The 23,748-nt window shown below is 35.1% G+C and overlaps 1 protein-coding gene across 5 annotated transcripts in view; it reads right to left on the bottom strand.

Annotated features, from left to right (window-relative positions):
* Positions 1-3,640: 3,640 nt before the first annotated feature.
* Positions 3,641-23,748, bottom strand: part of SKIC3 (SKI3 subunit of superkiller complex) — a 161,550-nt gene continuing 141,442 nt past the window's right edge. For all 5 annotated transcript variants that reach the window (XM_081796447.1, XM_081796450.1, XM_060635342.3 and 2 more), the window contains 5 exons: positions 22,944-23,102; positions 17,645-17,797; positions 11,600-11,730; positions 9,805-9,931; positions 3,641-7,611 (listed from right to left, as the gene is read on the bottom strand). In XM_081796447.1, the coding sequence (XP_081652573.1) occupies positions 7,537-7,611; positions 9,805-9,931; positions 11,600-11,730; positions 17,645-17,797; positions 22,944-23,102 (645 nt within the window). In that variant the 3' untranslated portion in view covers positions 3,641-7,536. The remainder of the gene's footprint in view (positions 7,612-9,804; positions 9,932-11,599; positions 11,731-17,644; positions 17,798-22,943; positions 23,103-23,748) is intronic.

The following is a 23,748-nucleotide window of genomic DNA, read 5'->3' as shown; positions in this document are numbered from 1 at the left end:
ACTGAGGAAACAGAAAAATAATCCAAACATCTATGCTAGGTCTTGAGGGGTTTTGAGGTTTGACAGACCTTAGTTTAAAACCAGAGTCCCACCAGTCACTATCTGTGTGACTTTGGATCTGTTGTCTAACTTTGGAGTCATAGTTTCCTCACTTAAAATGAGGACAAGACTACACCTACCTTGTAGGTTATTGGAAGAATTAGAAAAACATTTGTTGAGCTATTACCAGTTGTCAGAGACTTCTCTAAGCACTTTACCTGGATTAATTCATTTAATCCTCCAAAGACATGTCTATTATTAAGATGCAGAGAAATTAGGTAATTTTTGTGAGGTTATACCACTCATGAGAGGTACAGCCAGAATTTGAACTCATTAGTCCAGAGAAGAGCTCTTAAACATTCTATTGTTTCTCTATATGTAGACCATCTAATGTGGTATTACATACATAGTAGGTACTGTACTTAATAAATGGTACCGATTACTAATAATAAACAGAGCTTTTGATTTTGATGGGAAAGACAAGTCCCATGGTACTCTTTCATCCAATTCTGATTCAGAGTATCTAAAAATACTTGAGTTTATAAAGGTCCTTGCACTATGTGTGAGAAGAAATACCTTGGCTAGCAATAATTCCAGCAATGGACGAAAGCAGAAAGAAGTACAAAATATAGATTTCTCCTGGAACAAAATTATAATGAGGAAGTATTTCTCTACTTTAAAAGCACTTCTTTCTACGGTCTCTGGGGAGGGAGGCAATGAAGAAACATTATGGACATTGACTGGAGGCAGGCAAGGTGCTGATGCCAACATCCTGTGAAGTAGATTTCCTCTGTAGGTTCTGGCCACCAAAGCCTACCCAAGAGCCATTACTGTCAGGTAAAAGTCATTAGTATCCAACAGATGTTTCTCCAAAAAAGTAATGCACCGCTTTCACAAGGGAGACACTCAGGGATGGACTTCAGGTGGGTGGGGCCCATATGGAGACATGTGAATGGGGGTGGACAAAACCTACTTCTGCAACTCAGAACAACTCCATATTGAGGAATCTATCTAGTCCTTATGCCTAAATTCCACTGCTGAGCACTTAAAGGCTTTTACATATTCACAAAACCAACACAAAACCCTCAAAAAGGAACAAAAACACACCCAGGAACTTTTATCAACTATCTCCTCTGCAGGGATTAGTTGGTAAGTAAAAGAGGTCCTTAAAAACTAAGAAGTGCTAGATAACTAAGACATGAGAGGGCTGAAAGGAAGTTGATGGAAGAGAGATTAACACCAAGGAGAAAACCAAGTGATTTTATCAAGGACTAACTGAAACAATTAGCTCACTGTGGCCTCTCTATTGAACTTAAGTTCAAAATCTAACAAGGGTGGAGCACTCCCTATCATTGCATAGGTTTAAATTTGTGAATAAAGGTAAGGGAAAAATAAGTTTGCCAAGTTAGTCTTTTGGAGGAGGTTCCTTCTAAGGTTCTTTCTAGAATTCAGATAGTGGCACTAGGTAAATGGCAGCCTCAGCATACTATCTGGTAGGGTAACTGTGTCAGTCGCAAAGATACATACCTCAAGTCTTTGAGGTGTCACCAATTTCTTTTTTTAAATATAATTTACTGCCACGTTGGCTAACGTCCAGTGTATACAGTGTGCTCTTGGTTTTGGGGGTAGGTTCCCGTGATTCATCGCTTACAACACTCAGCGCTCATCCCAACAAGTGCCCTCCTCAATGCCCATCATCCATTTTCTCCTCTCTCCCGAGGTGTCACCAATTGTTAAAAAAATTGAACAGTAGTATTGGAATTGATCTTGGGAGCCTGATTCTATGTGCTTAAGAATATAGAGAAAAGCTGAGCTTTCTTTCTTCTTTTTGTCTGTAAAATTAGCATCTACTGTAAAAAATGATGTGAGAATTAAATGAGGTAATAATGGTGTAAAGAGTTTGGCAAATCATTTAATCTACCCCTGCCTCTAAGTCCTTGGTTGCTGAAGCCCTGGTGGGTAATGATCACCACCCCAGAAGCACAGAATGCTCCTCTGCGGAAGCAAAAGATGGTGCCAAGATGCTCTGTAATGCTGGATCTTATTTGGCTTCGTTAGAAGCTACGTGACTTGCATAAAATCTTATTGCTGCCTACATATTTCCCCATGTTCACAAAGTACTCACCATTGCTTACTGTAAATCTGGTTCTAGTGAGTTAATAAATTATTCTGAGCCTAGTCCTTGGACAGAGAAGCCTTCCAACCACATATAAATAGCACTTGTTCTGAGGCACTACGGGGCTGGCCTCAGGCAATTCAGAAACAAATACTGAAGCTGCTTATAACAATATAAATTTGCCTTCTCAGCAGTGTATTTTCACTCTAATTTCCTTCTTTGCACATGAAAAATCTTCTGCTCCATCTGGCTTTTCTCTTGTGCCCAGAGATACATAACTCTGCCTGCAAAGATAGAACCTATAACCATCTTTTTTTTTTTTTTTTTTTTTTCCTCACACCACCTGACTTTTTAGGCTAATTTCCAAACTTCTGAAGACAGCAAATAATCCTTTTCTAAAAACTATTTGGACACTATTTCTTGATCTATTAAACAGAATTAAGATTAGGACTTTGTAAACTACTATATAGTGATTTTCCCCCCAAAATTCCTGAATGATATTAACTGTGTGGCATATTTTTTCACAGAGAAAGCAACAACCATATTTTGTATGATTAAAGGAGAGGAAATGACATTTAAAAAGGCAGGGTCTTAGAAACTCAAGTTATTTAAGAGTCAGATAATCAATGTGCTTATTTTATTTAATGTGGGTGCTCTTTCTGTATGAAGCGTATTTGGTATGTAGAAGTCACATGTAATTACACTCAACCATTCACGGATGCTGGCTTCCATTAAAATATTCTCTGAGCGTAGGTTTGCTTTCCTGCTCAGTCTTAATACTTGGAACTGATTACCTACTTTTCTACAGCAGAGGCCTCTTTGGAAGGGGGGGTTCTACCCTAAGATTGGTAAGCACAGGAGGGGCCCCCTGTTTAGTGGAAATCAGAGGTGCTGCTTCACAGGTGCTGCACCAAGCAATTGATTTCAGTATTTTGCTCCAGCTCACTTTAGACCTGGAAAACTTTGGTGACCTTAGAACAACATATTGCTGCCATTAGAAATCTAGCTGAAGGCCCTGACTTCACAAATTTACATAAAAATTAAAGGTCAAGACATAAGTTTACCAGTTACATACCCATTCAGTAGTGAAACCCAGAATGAAATGTACCACTGAGGTTCTGGGAGTATAGTTTAATGCAGTTCTTTTAAAGAGGATGAGAGTGAAGTACCTGGTCAGCTACATTGGTGATACTGTACTCTAAGCAGCATGTTGAGTGAGAATAGTTCAGAAACTATTATAGAAATAAACAGCCACACATTCTTAAGAGTCAAATTCTTATGATGTTTATATTTTCACAGTAACCATTTTTAATAACTCATCATCTTTATCTGATGACCCCTTTTATGACAATTAAGATGGTAATCCCCAATTTCAGTGATCTAGTAAAATTCAGATTCAAAGGAATGCAAATTCATTTTAACAATAAACACAATGGGCAATGTACTAATTTTCTCTGCTGTCATAACAAATTACCACAAACTTAGTGGCTTTAAAACAACATAAATTTATTTCCTTACAGTTCTGTAAGTCACATGTCCAACACGGGTCTCAGCAGGTTACAATCGAGGTCCCAGAAGGGCTGCATCCCTTTCTGGGAACTCCAGTGGAGAAAGTTTCCTTGCTTCTTCCAGTTTCTAGAGCCTGCCCTTAGTCCAAGGATGGACCCACCTTCCTCCATCTTCAAAGCCAGCAATGTTGAATCTCTGACCTTCCATTGTCATTCTTTGAAAGGCTCTCCACTTTTAACGACTTCTGTGATTAAACTGGGTCCACTCAATAATCCAGTATAATCTCTCTGTCTCAAGGTCTATACCCTCAAGCACATTTGCATAGCCCCTTTACCACATATTCACAAGTTCTGGTGATTACGGCATGACACCTTTGGGGACCATTATTCTGCCTACATATAAGCAGAAACAGCAAGATAAACATTTTTTTATTGTCCATCTTCCAGAAAAATCCATGTAATTTAAATGTTTCTTATAATAGGTACTATATACAGGGGAAGTATGTAGCCCAAATGAACTTTTGTACTGATTCAAACTCAGGAGAGATCATGGCATGCAAATTATTTCAAAACTGGAGTGATGTCATATGAAACCCAATTTTCATGGGATACTCCAATTTTAATTATCCCTCTCCTGGCATCATTTCCCTTCACTAAAACAAATAGGTATTTTCAATTCTAAGTCCAAAATAGAAAAAAAAAAAAAAGAATTTCAAATGTTTCATAAGAGCTGTTTGTTAAAGAGACCCTATTCTTAAGTTTCTCCGAAGCATTTTGAGGTCTAAATATAATTTAGCATTCATTTTAAAAATTCTAGTTGTATAGGGTTTTAAAACACTGCTATCCAAAAAGTTCTTATTCTAATCAGCCAAAAAGAGAAAAAACCCATTATTATATGGCAAAGGGACAGCTAGACACATTGAGCGGACTTTCAGTGCAATAGGTCTTAAGTGACTCTATTTTCTAAACCAAAAATAAGGTATAAACTCTAAATAAGGGCATTTTCTGACTTTTTACCTTCTCTGTATAAAAAGTCTTAAAAAACAAATATATGGGAAGACTACTGTACTTGTATCTGATACACAAATATATTTTTCTAATGGAAAACACAATAAAACAAAAAGACCTCTCCTGAAATTGACGGTCAGTTTACAACTGACCCCTGCATGCTACACCTTATAACAAGTAACATGGGAGTCTGAGAAGCTTTCTATCCACTAGCAACTGAAGTGGAAGAAAGAAGACCTGTAGAGAGACAAGGGTCAACTTTGCCAAAACAGTTTCCACATTTTTTAAAGTGTGCAAAAATGGGAATAGATCTACAAGCCCTTCTCACTCATACATTAAATATACTTCATTTTTGTGTCCATATAAAATGTCCCAAAACAAGTATCAAATGTTCTATGAAGCAACCAAACATGGAGGTTTTCATATTCATATATTACATATCAATAATATTACTTAATGTTCATCTAATGTTTCATGTTAGTTTAGATAACTGTACCTTTAATCCCCTGTCCAATTCTGTTCTGTGTAGATTCCTAACTTAAAGGAAGTTTGTCAACTCATTTTGTAAGTGAAGAAAGAGTACAGCATTTTAAACTAAAGTTTATATATTTTATCCTGACTAGAAATTAGTGCAAGGGACATTTCTAGAAATATGACAAGTGATCTCAAACAAATAGATTGTGTTTTGAAACTTTAATTATAAGTCAAAATATATTTTTTCTACAGAAAATGATCACCAGATACCAAGCTGGTCTATAAACACCTAATTAAACAATAATAGCCAAATGGTAGATAAAAATTAGCAGAAAATGCACTATAATTCTCAAATAATGAAACACTATGAATGCTAAATATTGACACTTCAGGAAATAACTTTTTATGTAATTTCTCTAAACTTACATATAAAATGAAGGGAAATTTCAGCTACCTTAATGTTCCTAGACTCTGATAACACTGATTCCATTTCAGGTTTCCTTTGCTTTAAGCAAGCTGTTTAGCACTATTCTCTTTACTTACTAGGATTACATGACAATGTCAAAACACTTAGCATAGGTCTGGTATGCAGTAAGCGCTATAAAAAATCATACATTTATTATTTGAGACTCACGATAACTGGGCAGTAACCTGAAGAGAAGGTAACAAAAGAGAGGATGTGTATACATCCATGCAAAAAGAATTACCTGAGATGGTATTAACTATCATCTTTTCGAACCTTCCATTCTAGAAAACCTGGGTCTGAGGTCACTGAAGGCGAGAACTAGGCAACTTAGTCAAAAGGTCACTTAGTCAAAAGGTCACAGGCCTGGAGGAAAGGCTGACCAAATCCACCCTGTAGATGAAAGTAACCTTGTGAAGCAAGTGACACCCCAGAAAGTGGATAGAAAATAAGAAATGACTTCTAAGCATTTAACCAGATGGATCCAGCCCATTTTGGGATAATGGCTAAAGTACTTTCCAGAGGAAGCAAGAGGGCATGGGCACCAGAGATCATCTCATGCTCACCTCTGGCTAAGTCTGTGGGCCAGGCTGTTAAAAGCACTGAATCATCGGTTGTTAGGGTAAAGAAGAGATGAGCAGAGACTGGCAAGTGCCTGATCCTATTAAAGAAAAAGTAAGGGAAGAATCATCACTGCAGTAATCCAGTGGTTCGAAACCTGAATGAACATTAGAATCTCTTAGGCATGCCTTTATAATGCAGAGTCCTAGGCCCTTCTCCTTAAAGATTCTGATTGCATAGGTCTGAATAATCAGAACACTTAGCTAAATTTGGGAATTCATCAAATTACAGTCAGTTCAATAGATTAGATTAACCTTTGGAGTAAAATTTAATTACAGAACATTGTCAATTTATATTATCTCACAAAATAACACGCAAAGCTGACTTAAAAAAACTACACACATGAATTGTACAACCACACATTTTCATAAAACAAATAATATATGTAAATGTCTGAAAACATCTTTTAAAACCACAAATCCAAAGTAAGCAACATACAGCTTCTTCAGATATATAAAAGGTTTTCTGAAAAAATAAAATAGGTAAATGTGCTCTCAAGTTTTAAAATTTGAAACTTAGAAATTATATCTGATTTTAATACTGTAAAGAAAATAAGACACTAGGTTTTTTTTCATTTCAGAAACTTGAAGTCTTTTCATCATAATTGAAGGAACTGCATGATCGATTAAATATTGTCAGCATTGTTTTCCAAAACTCTCCATTAATTTTTTTAATGCAGCCATACACCTGAGTGCTCTGAATTACACAAACATATCCAATGGCAGTCTAAGACTCACCAACATTTACATTATGCTTCTTCAACAGAATCTGAGATGAGCCACTAGTAAAACAGACTGTAAGATTATTTAGATGTGATGATGAATTGGTCTGCTGAACTCCAGAGGTCACAGAAGGAATTACATCTTTGAATTTACTTTTTAACAAATAAAATTCAGCGTTGTGCTAATCTGCTTTTGCATATTATTTGGAAAATGGCTATTAAGGCTTTATTGTAGAGGGGTACAAAAAATATCCTATTGTGCCTAATGCAAGATGGAGAAAAGAATGGTTTACAAATTACTGATGACCACCTAAAGGAATCCTGTTTTTTCCTTTCATTATGGATTTCTCAAAATCAAAGATATTTTTCAAATTAAAGTTACATTAAGAGTTTTCAGAAAATTAAATCCCTAGCTTAAGAACTTAAATGTCTTCAGATTCAAAATAGGAATGGGTGATTATAATTCTGTTTTTTTTTTTTGTTTGTTTGTTTGTTTTTAAATGTTGCTTTGGGGAAAGTTTTGATTCATTGATTCATTCTTTCTAACAGCTTTTTCTTTGTTTGTTTACTATAAAATAATGCATTGTTACTGTGAGGACAATTTCTGATTCAATTCCAATGCTCTTGTATCTCCATGAGTTTTGGCATTGTTTACCAGCACCTACGGGAAATCACATACAGAAATATTAGTATTTTGTTTATTCACAATAACAATAATTAAATCCATGGAAGCCAAGTATGCCAAAAGGCAGCAGGCAATATCAAACAACACAAGAAAAAGGGACTACGTGAAATCCTTCCAGTCATTTTTGCTGAAATAAATTGTTCAGCCAAAGCCAACATCAAAGATAAGCACAATTTATTCAAATGCTCAATTAGTAAAGATGCAACATTTTGATTGTTACCATTGTCAGCGCTGTATAAAACTGAAGGTTTCATTTGGTGGTTTTGTTCACAATGCTGTTATCTCTAAACCCTTACCCCAAAAGACCATTTTATACACAGAACCGTGCAAGTGATATTCCTCTCCTTTAAAACCACAGTTTAGAATCGAGGTTCTAGATTCTAGGCTGTATCAAGAAACTTTGCAAGGTTTTCTTTCACCAATTCTACAAACTAGAAGATTTAATTTCGGTTGTTCATTTGACTACTAAAACTTTTGGTTGTTCTGTTTTCAAACACTGTGAAGGGTTTGAGATTTTGATCTACTTGCAAGCTAACAAGTTAGCCTTGGATACTGCCAAAAGACATGGCTCTCCTGGGTCAGAGACAAAAGTTTTTATCAATCATGGTACAATAAACCGCATGAACATCAAGACATTTACATTTGTTTCCCTTAGCCCCTAAGACTCACAGGGGTGACATGTAGGGATGCACATAGTTTCCCACATACATGCTGGATCACATTACAAGAAAAAAATCCTGAGCCTAGGAGACTTGAATCTTTTATTTTTGTTATTAATTTTTTTAATGTTTATTTATTTATTTTGAGAGACAGAAAGAACATGAGCAGGGAAGGGACAGAGAGAGAGAGACAGGGAGGGAAAGAATCCCAAGCAGGCTCCATGCAGAGTCCAACACGGGGCTCAGTCTCATGACCATGAGATCATGACCTGAGCCAAAATCAAGAGTCAGAAGCTTAACCGACTGAGCCACCCACACATCCCGAGACTTGAATCTTTTATGATGGGCAATAAATAGGCCTACCCTCTGGTCTGTAGGAAGACACTTATGTCAGTCTCCCAAGGCTGTCACTATAAAAACATCCTTGAAAAGATGGTCTGGAACAAAGAGCAGTCAGGCCATCTGCTCACAGGATGTTTAGAAATACAAGAACATCATGGAGAACTCCCAGCATTCATACAAGTTCTACCTTTTTGGTTTGCAATAGGATAATTATAATGCGTTTCTCCAAGCATTGTTTTTATTAATATTTCTTTAAGATTATAAGTTTCACTGAAAGGCAAACAGTATTTCAAACGCTGTAAGTATTTAAAAAGCTTCTCATTTATATTCATTGTATTTTGTAAATTACAGGCTCAAGTTATGAGAAAACAATGTATGTTTTTATATACTCTACCTTTTTTTTTTCTTAACGTTTATTCATTTTTGAGAGAGTGCGAGCAGGGGAGGGGCAGAGACAGAGTGAAACACAGAATCTGAAGCAGGCTCCAGGCTCTGAGCTATCAGCACAGAGCCTGACAAGGGGCTCGAACCCACGAACCGTGAGATCATGATCTGAGCTGAAGTCGGATGCTTAACCAACTGAGCCACCCAGGTGCCCCCTTATTATTTATTTATTTATTTATTTATTTATTTACTTATTATACTCTACCTTTTTAAAAAGAATTTTAGATATACAAACAAATATGTTTATACATTTAGATACTAGTGCCATGCTATGAGGAGTAGAAACTGTCACATGTATCTTACAGAAAAAACAAGAAGTAAAATAGTATTTCCAAAGATAATATGAAGATCCCATTAAATTCTGCTAACGTTCAAACTTACCCTATTTGCCTCCAGGGCAATGCTTATAAAATATACTATAACCAGCACCTAGCACCTTCATCAATACTTTCTTATTCTGCATGACACATTAGGAGAATCTATTTCCTACAGGTTAAATCAGTGGCTCTCAACGAGGGGCAATTATTGGTATCATCTGGCGTTTCTAAAGATATTTTTAGTTGTCACAAGTTGGGTAAAGGGAGGAAGGCAGTGTTACTGGCATCTAGCATTTAGGGTGGTTAGGGATGTTGCTCAATAGCCTACAACACCCAGGACAGGAACCCTCACCCCTCCTCCAACAAAGGTCCGAAATGAAATATTGTGAATAAAATTAATGCCTTACATCAATAAGCTCGTAGTCATTTTTGGCATGTAAGTGTCTCAGCAGGTACCAACGTGCAGTTGATACAATAGACTTGGGAAACCCCGGTTGATGATACACCACTCTTTCCAAAAGTCGCCGTGTCTCTCTGAAAAAGAGTTCAAAGCATCTAAATTAACACAAGATATTTCATTTACTAGTCTCACACATATTATCTTTCTCATTCTTTTGCACACATGGTACTGATTACTTCATGATTTTTTTCATAGAATAAAGGTAATAATAATAGCTAACATTTATTAAGTGTTTATTACATGTTGGGTACTATGCTAAGTGGTTTACACATGTGGTCACATTTAATATATTCAACTTGTAAGGTTAGGTTGCTGTTACTATTCCCACTTTGCATATAAGAAAAGTATGGCTCATTCCAAATAGAAGAGGGGAAAGGCTCCTATTTTATGAGCACTTCTGATTAGAGCATACCTCTAATTTTTTTTTAAAACAGATGGAAAACAATTAAAATACAAAATACAAAGATAATTTACACAAGACTAAAAGTGTATTACATCAGGCTTTTTAGTATATGCTTTAAAAGGATGTATACAATATGTGAACACATGTAATAGAACAGGGTGGTTTACAGTTGTGTTCTAAGTTTTTCTTTCCTAATTTACTAGCATCTGTGACTCCAAAGATTTCCGTATTTGTAGAAACAACACAAATTGTAACTTCAGAAGTTTTGAATAGGAGGATCTTATAAGAAGTAACTGGTTTGAGGTAGAAGGTAAAGAACCTGTCTTGAAGATGCTTCTACATAGAAATCACCATATAATAAGCACACACTTTTTTCTTTGAGCCTGTGCTGATTCGGGCTGATTTTTGGTGGTGATCACGTTGTGGGATGTGCTAACAGATTACAGGCAGGTGGAGACTAAGGCCTTTAAGTAATCTACACTGAGCTTCAGCAGAAAGAGTTCATGAGGAAGTATAAATTATAGGCTAAAACATTTCTTGGTGAAATTTGCCATACAAAAAAATGACCAAGAATAAATAAATCATAAATGATGCTGGAACTGGTGATGAGCCATTAGTCTTAGTTCTTCCTTCACTCCTATTTTGGGATGTTGATGTGCCCTTTGCCACATATTTATATGTATGAAGCTCTATATCTTCACTACCTATCTTGTTCTAGTAACGTATGCTCCTAAATGGCTGTCTTACCTACAGTTGCTTTGTATTATGTGTGATATCCATTAGAGAGAGATATTATTCTCAGAATTTCAAAATATTCTTGCTTGTTTTTTCATCCATATGGACTTTTAAGTAGTTTTCTTCAAATTTATTTCTGACCCCATCCACACCCTCCAATAAAAAGATCACCAAAATTATTATATTTTAATCTCAGAAGCTTCGAGCTTTTCTAGATATAAGAACCACACTATTATAACATGTCTCTATCTTTTAAATATTCATCAGTTTTTCATAGCTTATTGCCTTGCATGAACTTGGGTCTTTTTGGTTTCTAGAATCCACATTACAATGTTGGTGCATCCTAAGACAGCAAAACTCCCAGCCCTTCTTTACTTGAAATCCTGTCATGCCCAACCTCTCATACTGTATGTACCAAATGATTTTTTGTAAAACAAATGTAAGACTTTATTTTCTTTATATGGTACTAGAACACCTTTCCCAAAGTAGTAACGAATATATGAATAACACCAAGTTTGTTAGACTAACTTTAAATCTGTTTCCTAGAAGGACTGAAAGTGAAGAAACATTTCCAAGAAAAAAAGGGAACAACGATTTTTCATACCTTGCCCCCATTTTGCGGTTGAATTGTAACAAAGCTTGTAAAAAGACAGCCAATGGACAAAAGCAAAGTTTCAAGGCCTCAGTTGTAGCTTCTTGAACCAAAGATGACCAGTGATTATTGGGAATATTAGCCTGCAAAAATATAAGACACATATTAAATCAAAACTTTCCGGATGTTTACCTTAAAAGGATGCAATTCAACTCTCATTTATTGAGTGCCTACTTGTCCAAGTCACCATGTAAATGCTACAGAGACCATGATTCTACAAAATGATTAAGATCTGATTTCTGTCCTTAAATAGCTACATAACAGGGCAGACTGGAATAAAGGAAGGTTTCAAAGAGGAGACATCACTTAAAACATACTAAAATATTTATTAAAACAAAATGCACTATTCTGCTATATAGGTGAATAAAATCTATCAGTTACTAAGCCTCTTGCTTACCAAATATACAAAACTCAATTTAACATGACTTCAACAGGTAGTGATAAAGTCCCACATTCAAAAATTATCTAAGGAGAAAGAAAAGACTAAAATAAAATATTTTAATAAAATCCCAACACAGAAAAAAGGTACAAAGCACAACGAATTAAATTGAACTCATCAATACTGAGAACTTTTTTTTAAGAATTTCACCTTATAAGGAAAATGTTAAGGCAAACTTTAGTGTCTTACAATATGGGCTGATTCAGAAATAATAGATAAGTATTTCCTAAGGAACAATAACTGGAGTTAAATATGGTGAACAGTCTGCTGAATTATGTTAGAAGGAAAAAAATACACACTTAAAATCTTTCATTAAAAACCTCAGACTGTATCCAAAATCTATAAGGAACTTATCAAACTCAACACCCAAAAAAACAAATAATCCAGTGAAGAAATGGGCTAAAGACATGAAGAAACACTTCCCCAAAGAAGACATCCCGATGGCCAACCGACACATGAAAAAATGCTCAACGTCTCTCACCATCAGGGAAATACAAATCAAAACCACCATGAGACACCACCTTACACCTGTCAGAATGGCTACATTAATAACTCAGGCAACAACAGATGTTGGCGAGGATGTGGAGAAAGAGGATCTCTTTTGCATTGTTGGTGGCAATGCAAGCTGGTGCATTGGAAAACAGTATGGAGGTTCCTCAAGAAACTAAAAATAGACCTACTGTATGTCCCAGCAATTGCACTACTAGGCATTTATCCAAGGGATACAGGTGTGCTGTTTCGAAGGGACACATGCACCCCCATGTTTATAGTAGCACTATCAACAATAGCCAAAGTATGGGAAGAGCCAAAATGTCCATCGATGGATGAATGAATAAAGAAGAGGTGGTACACACACACACACACACACACACACACACACACTGGAGTATTACTCGGCAATCAAAAAGAATGAAATCTTGCCATTTGCACCTATGGGGATGGAATTGGAGGGTATTATGCTAAGTGAAATTAGTCAGAGAAAGACAAAAATCACATGACTTCACTGATATGAGGACTTTAAGAGACAAAACAGATGAACATAAGGGAAGGGAAACAAAAATAATATAAAAACAGGGAGGGGGACAAAACATAAGAGATTCATAAATATGGAGAACAAACTGAGGGTTACTGGAGGGGCTGTGGGAGGGGGGATGGGCTAAATGGGTAAGGGGCACTAAGGAATCTACTCCTGAAATCATTGTTGCACTATATGCTAATTTGGATGTAAATTTTTAAAAATTAAAAAAAATTAAGAAAATAATATTAAATAATTAAAAAACCCTCAGACTTTAACTAAGATTTCATAATTACAGGCATCTAGAATACACATTTTAATAAAGGCAATAGAATGAGTCAATACATGGTCCATTTCAAACACTAAAGTATAAAAAAAATGTTTTAATGTTAGGACAATAAACAGTGCATGCAGTACATTAGTGTAATCAAGGAAGAGGAAGCTATAAAGACAATAAATCTGAAAACAGAGGACAGAGGTAGTAAGGCATCTTCTATAAAGATGGGAGCAATGAGCCATTGGATACATCTGGCAAAGAAAATAAGGCAAAGCTCAAACTAACAAACTTAATCCCTAATATATTTTAGAAACCAGTAATACAAAACGTTCACTGGTTACTTTTATAATGTACTCTCATAAAATATTCTGTAAAGTTAGCCCAAAGATTATTATAGAAGGAAAAAGTTTCTATGCATAACTGGTATATTAAACAGTAGAATGCACACTTTTGACTTCCATTGTGTCTTTAAAACTGATTATATGAGAAAGCACTTTTCCTCTCTCCCTGGATAGAAATTACAGCAGGTTCCATGACTCTGATATCCATTTTTCTTACAGTCATCACAAATAATCTTAATTAGAATATCCTCTTCTTTTCAGTATTTCAATCTTCATTTAAAGGTACGGTTTGCACCCGATCCCACCACAGCTCCCAGACTGGATATGGTTACAGATAGTAGCAGCTGGCCTGTTCTTCCTCCCAACACTCCTATCTTTTCTTGTTAACTGCAGTTTCAAACTGCTACTGAAATACTAGAAGTCTGTATTTGACTGGTGTAAGATGATACTTCTAGGCCTGACAGATATTTAAATCTCTTTTTCTCATCCAGACTTTCCTGGCTTTATCCTAACTTCACGGGTAATGTCTTATCTGCAGGACCAGCTATGTACTCTGTGGAGCCCAGTGCAAAATCACTGCAAAAATGTATGGCCCTTTGTTCAAAAATAATTAAGAATTTCAAGATGGCGACTACAAGGATTAAAGCAAGAGTGGAGCCCTGAGCAACTGCACAGAATGCACACCTGTGAAGCAGTCCTGTTCATCCACAGTTCCACTAGATGAATATACTCTATTTCACTTATTCTCCACATCCTCAAAGCAATCTTGAGACCTCTCGTTTCTTTTGTACTGAAACCCCAGCACTCTTCTAGGTAGTCCTACTGGATTGGATTTAAGAGAATTCCTACGCCAATCCACTTTCACGCTGGACCACTCATTCCTGGCTCCAACAAATTCTAGGAGTGTTGCCAACCCCATGTCACAGGAATTCTTCACTCCCTCTGTCTCGTACCCGAGCGTATATTGCTACCCACCTTTGGGATACACCCACCACTGACTACTCTCTGCCAGGGCACATATTTTCCAAAGCACTCTTTTTCTCTGTCCTAAGACACCAAGTGGAGAGCCACAGCTTCTGAGGTTATGTCAGATACCTGTCTATATGCTACTAGACATGTGCCTCCAGGATCTCAGAGGCCATACATCAAAACCTTCCTTTCTTTGGCAGAGTTCAAAAAGGTTCTTTTTTGTTTTTGTTCTTTTTTATTTTTATTTACTGATTTTACTTTTTTTTCTTTTACTCTTATTTTTATCCCATAATCAGTTACTCTAGAGGATGAAACCCAATTGTGTATAGATTGAAAGCAAAAAATATACACTTTCTCCCTTCCTCACCTTTGTGGGCATCTGTGTGTGGAAATGTGCCATCAAGGTGGGGGAGGTAAGCGCTCTCCAAAAAAATTTCTCCATATTCCTTCTCTAACTTCTAATCCATTTATAGCTTCCTTATAGGTTAATCTTCTACTTACTGCGGAAGTCTGTACCTTGATTTTATATCTTACTTTGGAATCTGTTATCTTTGAAATCTGATACTTAGCATCTTAGCCGAACCTCTGAGTTTAATATCCGATCCATACATTATCACACATTCAGTAGCCTCTCATAAAAGCGTAATTTTAATATAGTCATGCTCTGTACCCTGCCAGCTGTTTACCATAGAAATGTGGCATCTCTTATATTCTTTTTTTTTTTTAATGTTTATTTTTGAAAGAGAGAGACAGAGTGTGAGTGGGAGAGGGGTAGAGACAGAGAAAGCACAGAATCCAAAGCAGGCTCCAGGCTCTGAGCTGTCAGCACAGAGCCCAACGTGGGGCTCGAACTCACAAACCCCAAGATCATGACCTGAGCCAATGTCTGATGCTTAACCGACTGAGCCACCCACGTGCCCCTCTTATATTCTTTTACAATAAATGTTCAGTGTCAAATATTACAATAAGAACAGGTTAGATTTGAGTAGTGTTATAAGGGCATTTGTAAATGTTATTCTACTTGATATTTAACCCTATAAGAAGGCAAAGTAGTATTATCATATTTACTACTACTCCTCCTTAAAAAAAAAAAAAGACTAAATAGTTTAATTGGCTGAAGTTTTCACAAGGAATACATGGTAGAACCAGAACCAAAGCTATTAGAGAAAATACTTTTTGTGGTTGGTGGGAGGGGGTTAGAAGAGATAGGGTGTATTTGGGTATTACTAAACTGCACACTAATTTCCTCAACTGTAAAACAGGATTATTGTAAATATTAAATAAACTAATATGTGTAAATCACTATAACAGTATCTAGCACAGGCTAAGTGCTATAATGTTTGCTATTGTTATTCCTATTGTTTTATTCCAGGTCCGATTTAATTTCCCAGCATTAAGAACAGGCAAAAAAAAACATCCTCCCCCCAATAAAAACATTTATTAACTAACAAATAATGTTAGACTAAAAGAATTTCTACTTTTCCAGTTCACATATACAAGAGACTTATAGGTACTATGTGTGGCTTCCATAGCACACAGCTATCAATGTCACAAAGATATTTGTTAAATATAAATATGTAACAAAACAAAATATTTGATGGTCTACAATTATCCTTAACCACCATTTTTTTCCACCCAAATCAGCACAAATTTGACAACCATTATTATGTACACATTCATTCAAAAACCATTTATTGAAGAGCTCCTATGTACATATACAAGGCAGGGTGGTAAAGCAAGGATGCAAAGATGAACAAAACATGGCCACCGACCTAAGGAGCTCTTAAATGTGCTCTGTAGTCATCTCACCAAAGCTGAAAACATTTCCTAATCCTTATATATCTTTATCAGAAAGCTTAGTTAAAGCAAGCAAATAACATTGGCAATGGATTGCTATGACAAAAGCATGAATTAATTCAGGCCTATCTAGGACAATTTCTTCTAACCATGTAAAACAAAGAATGGCAGTTTATCTTTTAATTACAGAAACAACATTATATGATAAAAATTCAAATACTATCAAAGGATATAAAATGAAAACGTCTTCTCTATTATCCTTTAAAAATCCCCAGTGCTATTCTCCAAAGTAACTGTCATTAACTTTCTTTTTTTAATTATTATTTTATTTATTTTTTTATTTTAGACAGCTAGAGAGCTAGGGATGGAGAGGGGCAGAGGGGGGAGGGGGAGAGAGAATCATAAGCAAGCTCCATGCTCAGTGCAGAGCCCCATGTGGGGCTGGATCCTTTGACATTGGGATCATGACCTGAGTCAAAATCAAGACTCAAATGCTTAACCAACTGAGTCACCCAGATGCCCCTCATTAATTTTCTTTTTATATATTTTTATATCTTTCTATGTACCCATAAGCAGGTGCACACAAACACAACATATTTAGACATATATATTCTTAAATATATGTATCACACATACATACACTCAACTAGGATATCATATACACTCTTCTGCAGTTTTCCCCCCAAAGCACACACACACTTAAACATATATCTAAGGAGTTTTCCATACTAGTATAGAAGACTTACAGATTAATGTACCTATCTTTGTATCAAAAATCTGATGTCAAATCAAAACTTACTAGAAATCCCTCTTACAGAATGTTAAATTGAACTGAGAAAGGGCTGAAATGTTAATTATTGCCACCTTTGTCACAGATGAGTAGCTGGGTTAATTCTAACTTACCAACAAGAAATAAAAATGTATATTCTGCCTTATTTCAACTTTTTAATTTCAATCTTTGTTTCTTTTCTTCCCCAAACAATGACACTGTTCTGTTTAGTCTATGGATTTACATTGCTATTATTTCCATCAAAAGTCCAAATACAAAGTCTATAAGGAGGCCTCACGAGAATGTGACAAAACAACAGGAACTTGAGAGAAAGCACGATCATCTTAAAAATAAATGAATCAATTTTTCATGATTATAACATGATCTTACCATGCAGGCTTTTAAAGCAAGTAGAGCTAGTCTCAGCAGACTTGACAGCTTCCCACTCCAACTGCCCTGTTGGGATGCTACTTGTAGACTCTTTCTATAACACATCTCTGCAGCACCCATCATTCCTTGGCACTGATACACGTGTGCCAGCCACTGAGGAACATAAAGAGAAAAGAACCAAAAAGATTTCAATTTAGTACATAGCCTGCTACTCTACTTCCAACAAAGTCAATACACATTGATAAAGTTAATTTTTTATTTCATTATTGCTAAATTTTGTGCCCCCAAAAAACAAAAATCACAGGTCAAGAAAGGAGTAGCCATCTTGCCCATTCTATCAGCAAGAGCTTACTAGCCACATCACTGGAAAGTCGTTTTTTTTTATATAAATGCGTATCTACTTATTTTGAGACAGAGAAAGAGAGAGTGTGAGCAGGGGAAGGGCAAGGAGAAAGGGAAAGAGAGAATCCCAAGCTGGCTCCATGCTGTCATCACAGAGCCCAATGTGCAGCTTAATCTCAAGAACCATGAGATCATGACTTGATAAGAAATCAAGAGTCGGATGCTTTAACCAACTAAGCCACCCAGGTGCCCCTGACTTGACAGTCTTAAAGAGTTTTCTGAGATGGCAAGTCAAGAACAAAATCAAAATGGACTATGAAAACAGACATATCATGTAAATGCTAATCAAAAAGAAGTCTGTATAGCTGTATTAATAAAGTAGACTTTAAGACAAGAAATATTAGAGACAAAGGGGGCTGTTTCATAATAAGAATCAATTAATTGGAAGATATAACACTCCTACATTTGTATTTACCTAATAACATAGATTTTATGCAGCAAAAGTTGACAGAAATGAAAAAAATAGTCAAATGCAGAATCAAAGTTGGAGATTTTTAATACACCTATCTTAGAAATGGTTAAAGAAACACAAAACGTTCAATAAGGATATAGAAGATTTAAACATAATTAGCTCAACTTAAGTGACATATTGAGAAGACTACATTCAGTTACCACAGTATATACATTAAGTGACAATGTGTATGCAATATTTACCAAATCCAACCATATAACTGAAGAACTAAAATCATACAGTTTACTGATTAAGTGAAATTAAACAGTAACAGAGAAATAACTAAAAAATTCATCCTCTCCCATATTAGAAATTTTGCAACATGCTTCAGAAAAAAACATGGATCAAAGAAGAAATCCCAATGGAAATTAGAAAACATATTCAAATAAATGACAATGAAAACACTACATAAAATCCTGGGGGATGCATATATATATTGGAGAAAGACAGAAAATCTGTAAGTTTCTCTGTCAAGAAGCTAGGTAAAAAAAAAAAAAAAAAAAAAAAAAAAACCCAAAATGCAAAGAACGTAAACAAAATAAAAAATAAAAGAAATCAATAATATGTAAAGAAAATATAATGAAGAAAAGCAAACCAAAAAGTTGGTTCTTTGACAAGTTAACAAAATTGCTTATCAAGAAAAAATTCAGAAAACACAAATTACCAATGTAAGAATGAAAATGGAAAAAAAGCACTACAGATTATATAAACAGTGAACAAAAAAAATTTTTTTAATGTTTATTTATTTTTGTGAGAGAGACAGAGTGTGAGAGAGCAGGGAAGGGGCAGAAAGAGAAAGGGAGACACAGAACCCGATGCAGGCTCCAGGCTCTGAGTCGTCAGCACAGAGCCCAACATGGGGCTCAAACTCACGAACCACAAGATCATGACCTGAGCCAAAGTCAGCTTAACAAACTGAGCCGCTCAGGTGGCCCCATGATACATTAAAGAGGATATCATGAACAACTTTATGCCAATAAACATGAAATTGAGATGTGCTGGACAAATTTCCTGTAGCTCATGAATGCTAAAGAAGTGAAAAGAAATTTAACCAGCAATTAAAAAAAAAAAAAAATCCTTAGCCCAAGTGGCTTCAATGGTGAATTCTTCCAAACATTAAAGAAATAAATGTCACTCTCATACAAACTCTTTCAGAAAATAAAGGAGAATTAACAACATAGATGCCAAAACCTAACAGAGACCTCATAAGAATGAAAAATAACAAGCCATTCTCTCCTAAATATAGGTATTAAAAATTCTCTAAAAAGACATTAACAAATCAACTCCAGCAATATATAAAAGGAGTAATACATCATAGCCAGGAAAGCCAAGTAAGATTTCTACTAAGAATGCAAGGTTAGTTGAGCATTTAAAAGTCAACACAGTCCACATTAGCAGAATAATAAAAAAAGAACCATTCTAACAGATGCCCCTCACAAGATCTGTTAAAATTCAACATCCATTCATGAAAAAAATAAAAAATCTTTTATCAATTTAGAATAGAAGACTTCCTTGATCTGATAAATATATCTATAAAAACTTGCAGTAAATATCATAATTGGGAAACAGTAAATGTTTTCTATGTGAGGTTGAAAATAAGAACGTTCACTTATTTTACCACCACTTCTATTTAATATTGTTATTCAAGGTTCTAAACAATGCAATACAGCAAGAAAAAAAATCAATATAAATATATTGGAAAGAAAAAGTAAAACTTTACTACTCACAGAAATGACTTAATTATGTTTACAGAAAACCCAAAATCATTTCAAAAGAATAAGTGAATTCAGCAAGGTTGCTGATGGTCAACATATAAATATCACTGCATTTCTAAGTGTTTGGAGCTAACATACAAGACAAAAATACCATTTGTAATAGAACAAAAAACATGAACTACCTAGAAATAAATTTAACACAAAAATGTAAGAGACTCTACACTGAAAACTGTAAAACACTACCGAGAGAAATTTAGAACTTAAATAATTTGAGGAATATACCACATTTGTGGATAGAGAAATTCAGTAGTATTACTTTATCAATCCTCCCCCAATTAAATTACAGATTCATGTAATTCCAATCAAGATCCTAGCAGGGCTTTTGTTTGGGGTGGGGGGGTGGGGGGGCAGTAAGAAAGCAGGGTAACTGACAATCTACATGTAAATGCAAAAAACCTAAATGACCTGAGACACTTGAAGGAGAAAAAGTCAGAGGTCTTACTATTAGCTCCACACATCAAAACTAATTGTAAAGCTGTAAGCAAGAATAAACAAGTAGATGAATGGAAAAGAATAGGGACCCACATATACAGTCACCTAATTCATGTAAAACCATCACTACAGTTCTGTGGGGTCAGAATGGTCTTTTCAAGGAATGATGCGGGGACAGTAAGATATACATCTGGGAAAAAAAGAACTTTGACTCTGCAACATCAACAAAAATTAATCCTGTACGGATCATATACCTAATATGTGAAAAGTAAAACAAAAATGTCTGAAAGAAAAGAGAAAAATATCTTCAGGAGCTTAAAGGAGGCAAAGCGCTCTTAAATAGAAATTTCAATAAAGCATTAACCATTAAAAAATGGTAAATTAGACTTAATTAAAATTAAGAACTATTCATCAAAAAATAATATTAACAGAGTGTTAAGCCAAGGTACAGACATGAGGAACTAGGTGCAGTAATATGAATACGCAAAATGTGCTTGTATCCAAAAACTACAATGAATTCCAAAAATCAATTAAAAAACAGTCCACGAAAAAAAAAAAAAAAAAAAAAAAAAAAGCATTTTATAAAGAGGATATCCAAAGGTTCATTAAGTTTATGAAAAGTGGCTCAACATCATGATTCAGGCAAAGTCAAGTTAAAACTATCACAAGATACTATTATCTACTTATCTACTGAAAAGGGGAAATAATAACCATGTCTAGCAATACCAGCAATTGGAATGCTCAAAAGTTGTTAGTGGTTTAGAAAACTGTTTGATAGGATCTACTAGAGTAAACATACATATCCCTTATCACCCACCAAAAGACATATCTAAGGATGGACATAGCAGCATTAACCATGATAGCCAAAACTTGTTAATAATCCAAATGTCCATCAACTTTAAAAGAGATACATTTTATAATATATTCATAAGATGAAACGGAAAAAAACTACAGCTACGTGAAACAACTAAATGAGTCCCAAAGACTTGATGCTGAATGAAAGTAACCACACACAAAACAAGAGTCTGTTTATGTGATGTTCAAAAAGCAGAAAGACTAGAGAGAAGTGACAGAAGTCAGAATAGTGGTTCTCCTTTTTATTTGAGGTGGGGGAAATCAAAGAGAGAGGCAGGGGGAGGCAACCAGGTTATTGACAATATTCTGTATCATGGTATAGGTGGTGGCTAAATAGGTATATAGGTAAGTAAAAATGTAATGAATGGTACTTATAAGATTTTCATACTCTATTCTTTGTGAATTATATCATAAAAGAAGACACACTCTATCTCGTAAGACTCTACATACTATGTAATTTATCTTTTAATTTTTCCTTTTTAGTTTGACAAGCATATGAAGTCTTGATGAAGAATATGAAATCATTACTATCCATCTGACCTTAGAATTAAAGTATCTTAATTCTCATATGGCAAACTTTAGAAGAGGGGAAAAAAGCACCACCTTTCTCCAATAATTAGAATAAAAAGTAGGCTTAGCTTGCATAGTCCAACTACTGTATGCCACAGGATAATCTTTTTAAGCAGGGACATCAAAAAGGTGTTATAATGAAACATCAAAATGAGCAAGAAATTACAGTAAAAAATAAGCTTCTGTAAAATCAGTATCAAAAAGCCCCTTTGATACTTTCTCTGGAGCAGAGAGGAAACTATAATACACTGAATAAAGTAATTACATGTTTTCTTGTGTTTTAATATCGATAAGAATAAAGTATATAGTGATCATTATGTGTTTGTCACTGTAGATAACCAGAGCCAGCTAAAAGGATAGTCTGTTCATTCAAGCATCCATAACTACTTCAAAAGGCACTAAACACCCATTAAAATCCTGGATATAGGTTACCTATAAGGTAGCTAGAAAAAAAACACATACATCCTCCCTAAAGGTGGAGTTAGCACCATTATGACAAAATGTTTGAAACACTTCTTTAGTGTGTTACATCAACCCTATGTAAAAGGCAGTATTTTCAACATTGTTTTAAATTGAGGAAATTCATAATCGACAATTTAAAAACCTTTGAAGCAGTGTAGCTGCAGATCCTAAATTAGTATTAAACTTGCTTAGTCTCCTAAATCCCAATACAGCATGCTTCAGTTATTGAAAACGAAACATATATGGTGACTTTTAAAGGCAAGATAAACAAAATGGAGCATACCGCCTAACCTCATCTAGTATCACGAAGTATCCTAATTCAGGACTCATTGTAAGAATGGAGAGAATTTACCTGCCACGCTGGAACAGAAGTTGAATTGGACATGACTGTTTTCTGCAGCTCTTCAAGTACAGCATCTGGGAGAGGGTTTTGTGAATCCAGGAGTGGTTTACACTGAACTTGTCTCAAAAGTAAGATAACAGCTGGCTGATCAGGGTTACTTTTTAAATTCTAAAAATTAAACCCCAAATACAAATATATCACACAGATTCTTGAATGTTAAAACAGCAATTAAGCTATTCTTAATGTTGGGAAAAAATCTGAATTTAACCTTTTTCTTATTAAAAAAATAACTGCAAAAGTAAAATAAATAGAACGATGAACATATAAAACTCCACATTTAAATAAACTTTGAAATTGGTAATGCTATAATTGTAGTTTATAAGTCATTTATTTAAGATTTAGTTTCCCTTTGACTTGTTTTATTCTCAAGTGATATCCTGAAAAACTTAAGTTCTGAATGTAAATAGCTGAACCAAGAAAACATAATATTAACAGTGAAGGCTAAAACAATGCCTTATTGGAAGAAACTAGACCATATAAGAAGAAAAGAGCTATAAATGTTTTCCTTTTTCAACCTCTTCACAAAGATATTCACTGGATGCCCTTCTCTAGGCAAAGACTTCCTACACATTGTAAGAAAAATGACCCATTTATCCATTTCCCTAAGCCATTATTAGTACATGAAAACACACACATACATAATTATATACATGTATATGCATCTCCTTTCCTATATATATCTGTACGGGGGAGAAGTTAAAGAAAGTTCTCTAAACAAGCCTTCCACTATTGTTTTAAACATTTCTTTATTGCT

This window comes from Panthera onca, chromosome A1 (assembly GCF_046562875.1).
Source record: "Panthera onca isolate mPanOnc1 chromosome A1, mPanOnc1 haplotype 2, whole genome shotgun sequence".
Taxonomy (NCBI): Eukaryota; Metazoa; Chordata; class Mammalia; order Carnivora; family Felidae; genus Panthera; species Panthera onca.
Note: the sequence above shows the minus strand (reverse complement) of the source record. Positions and strands in the feature narration are given on the sequence as shown.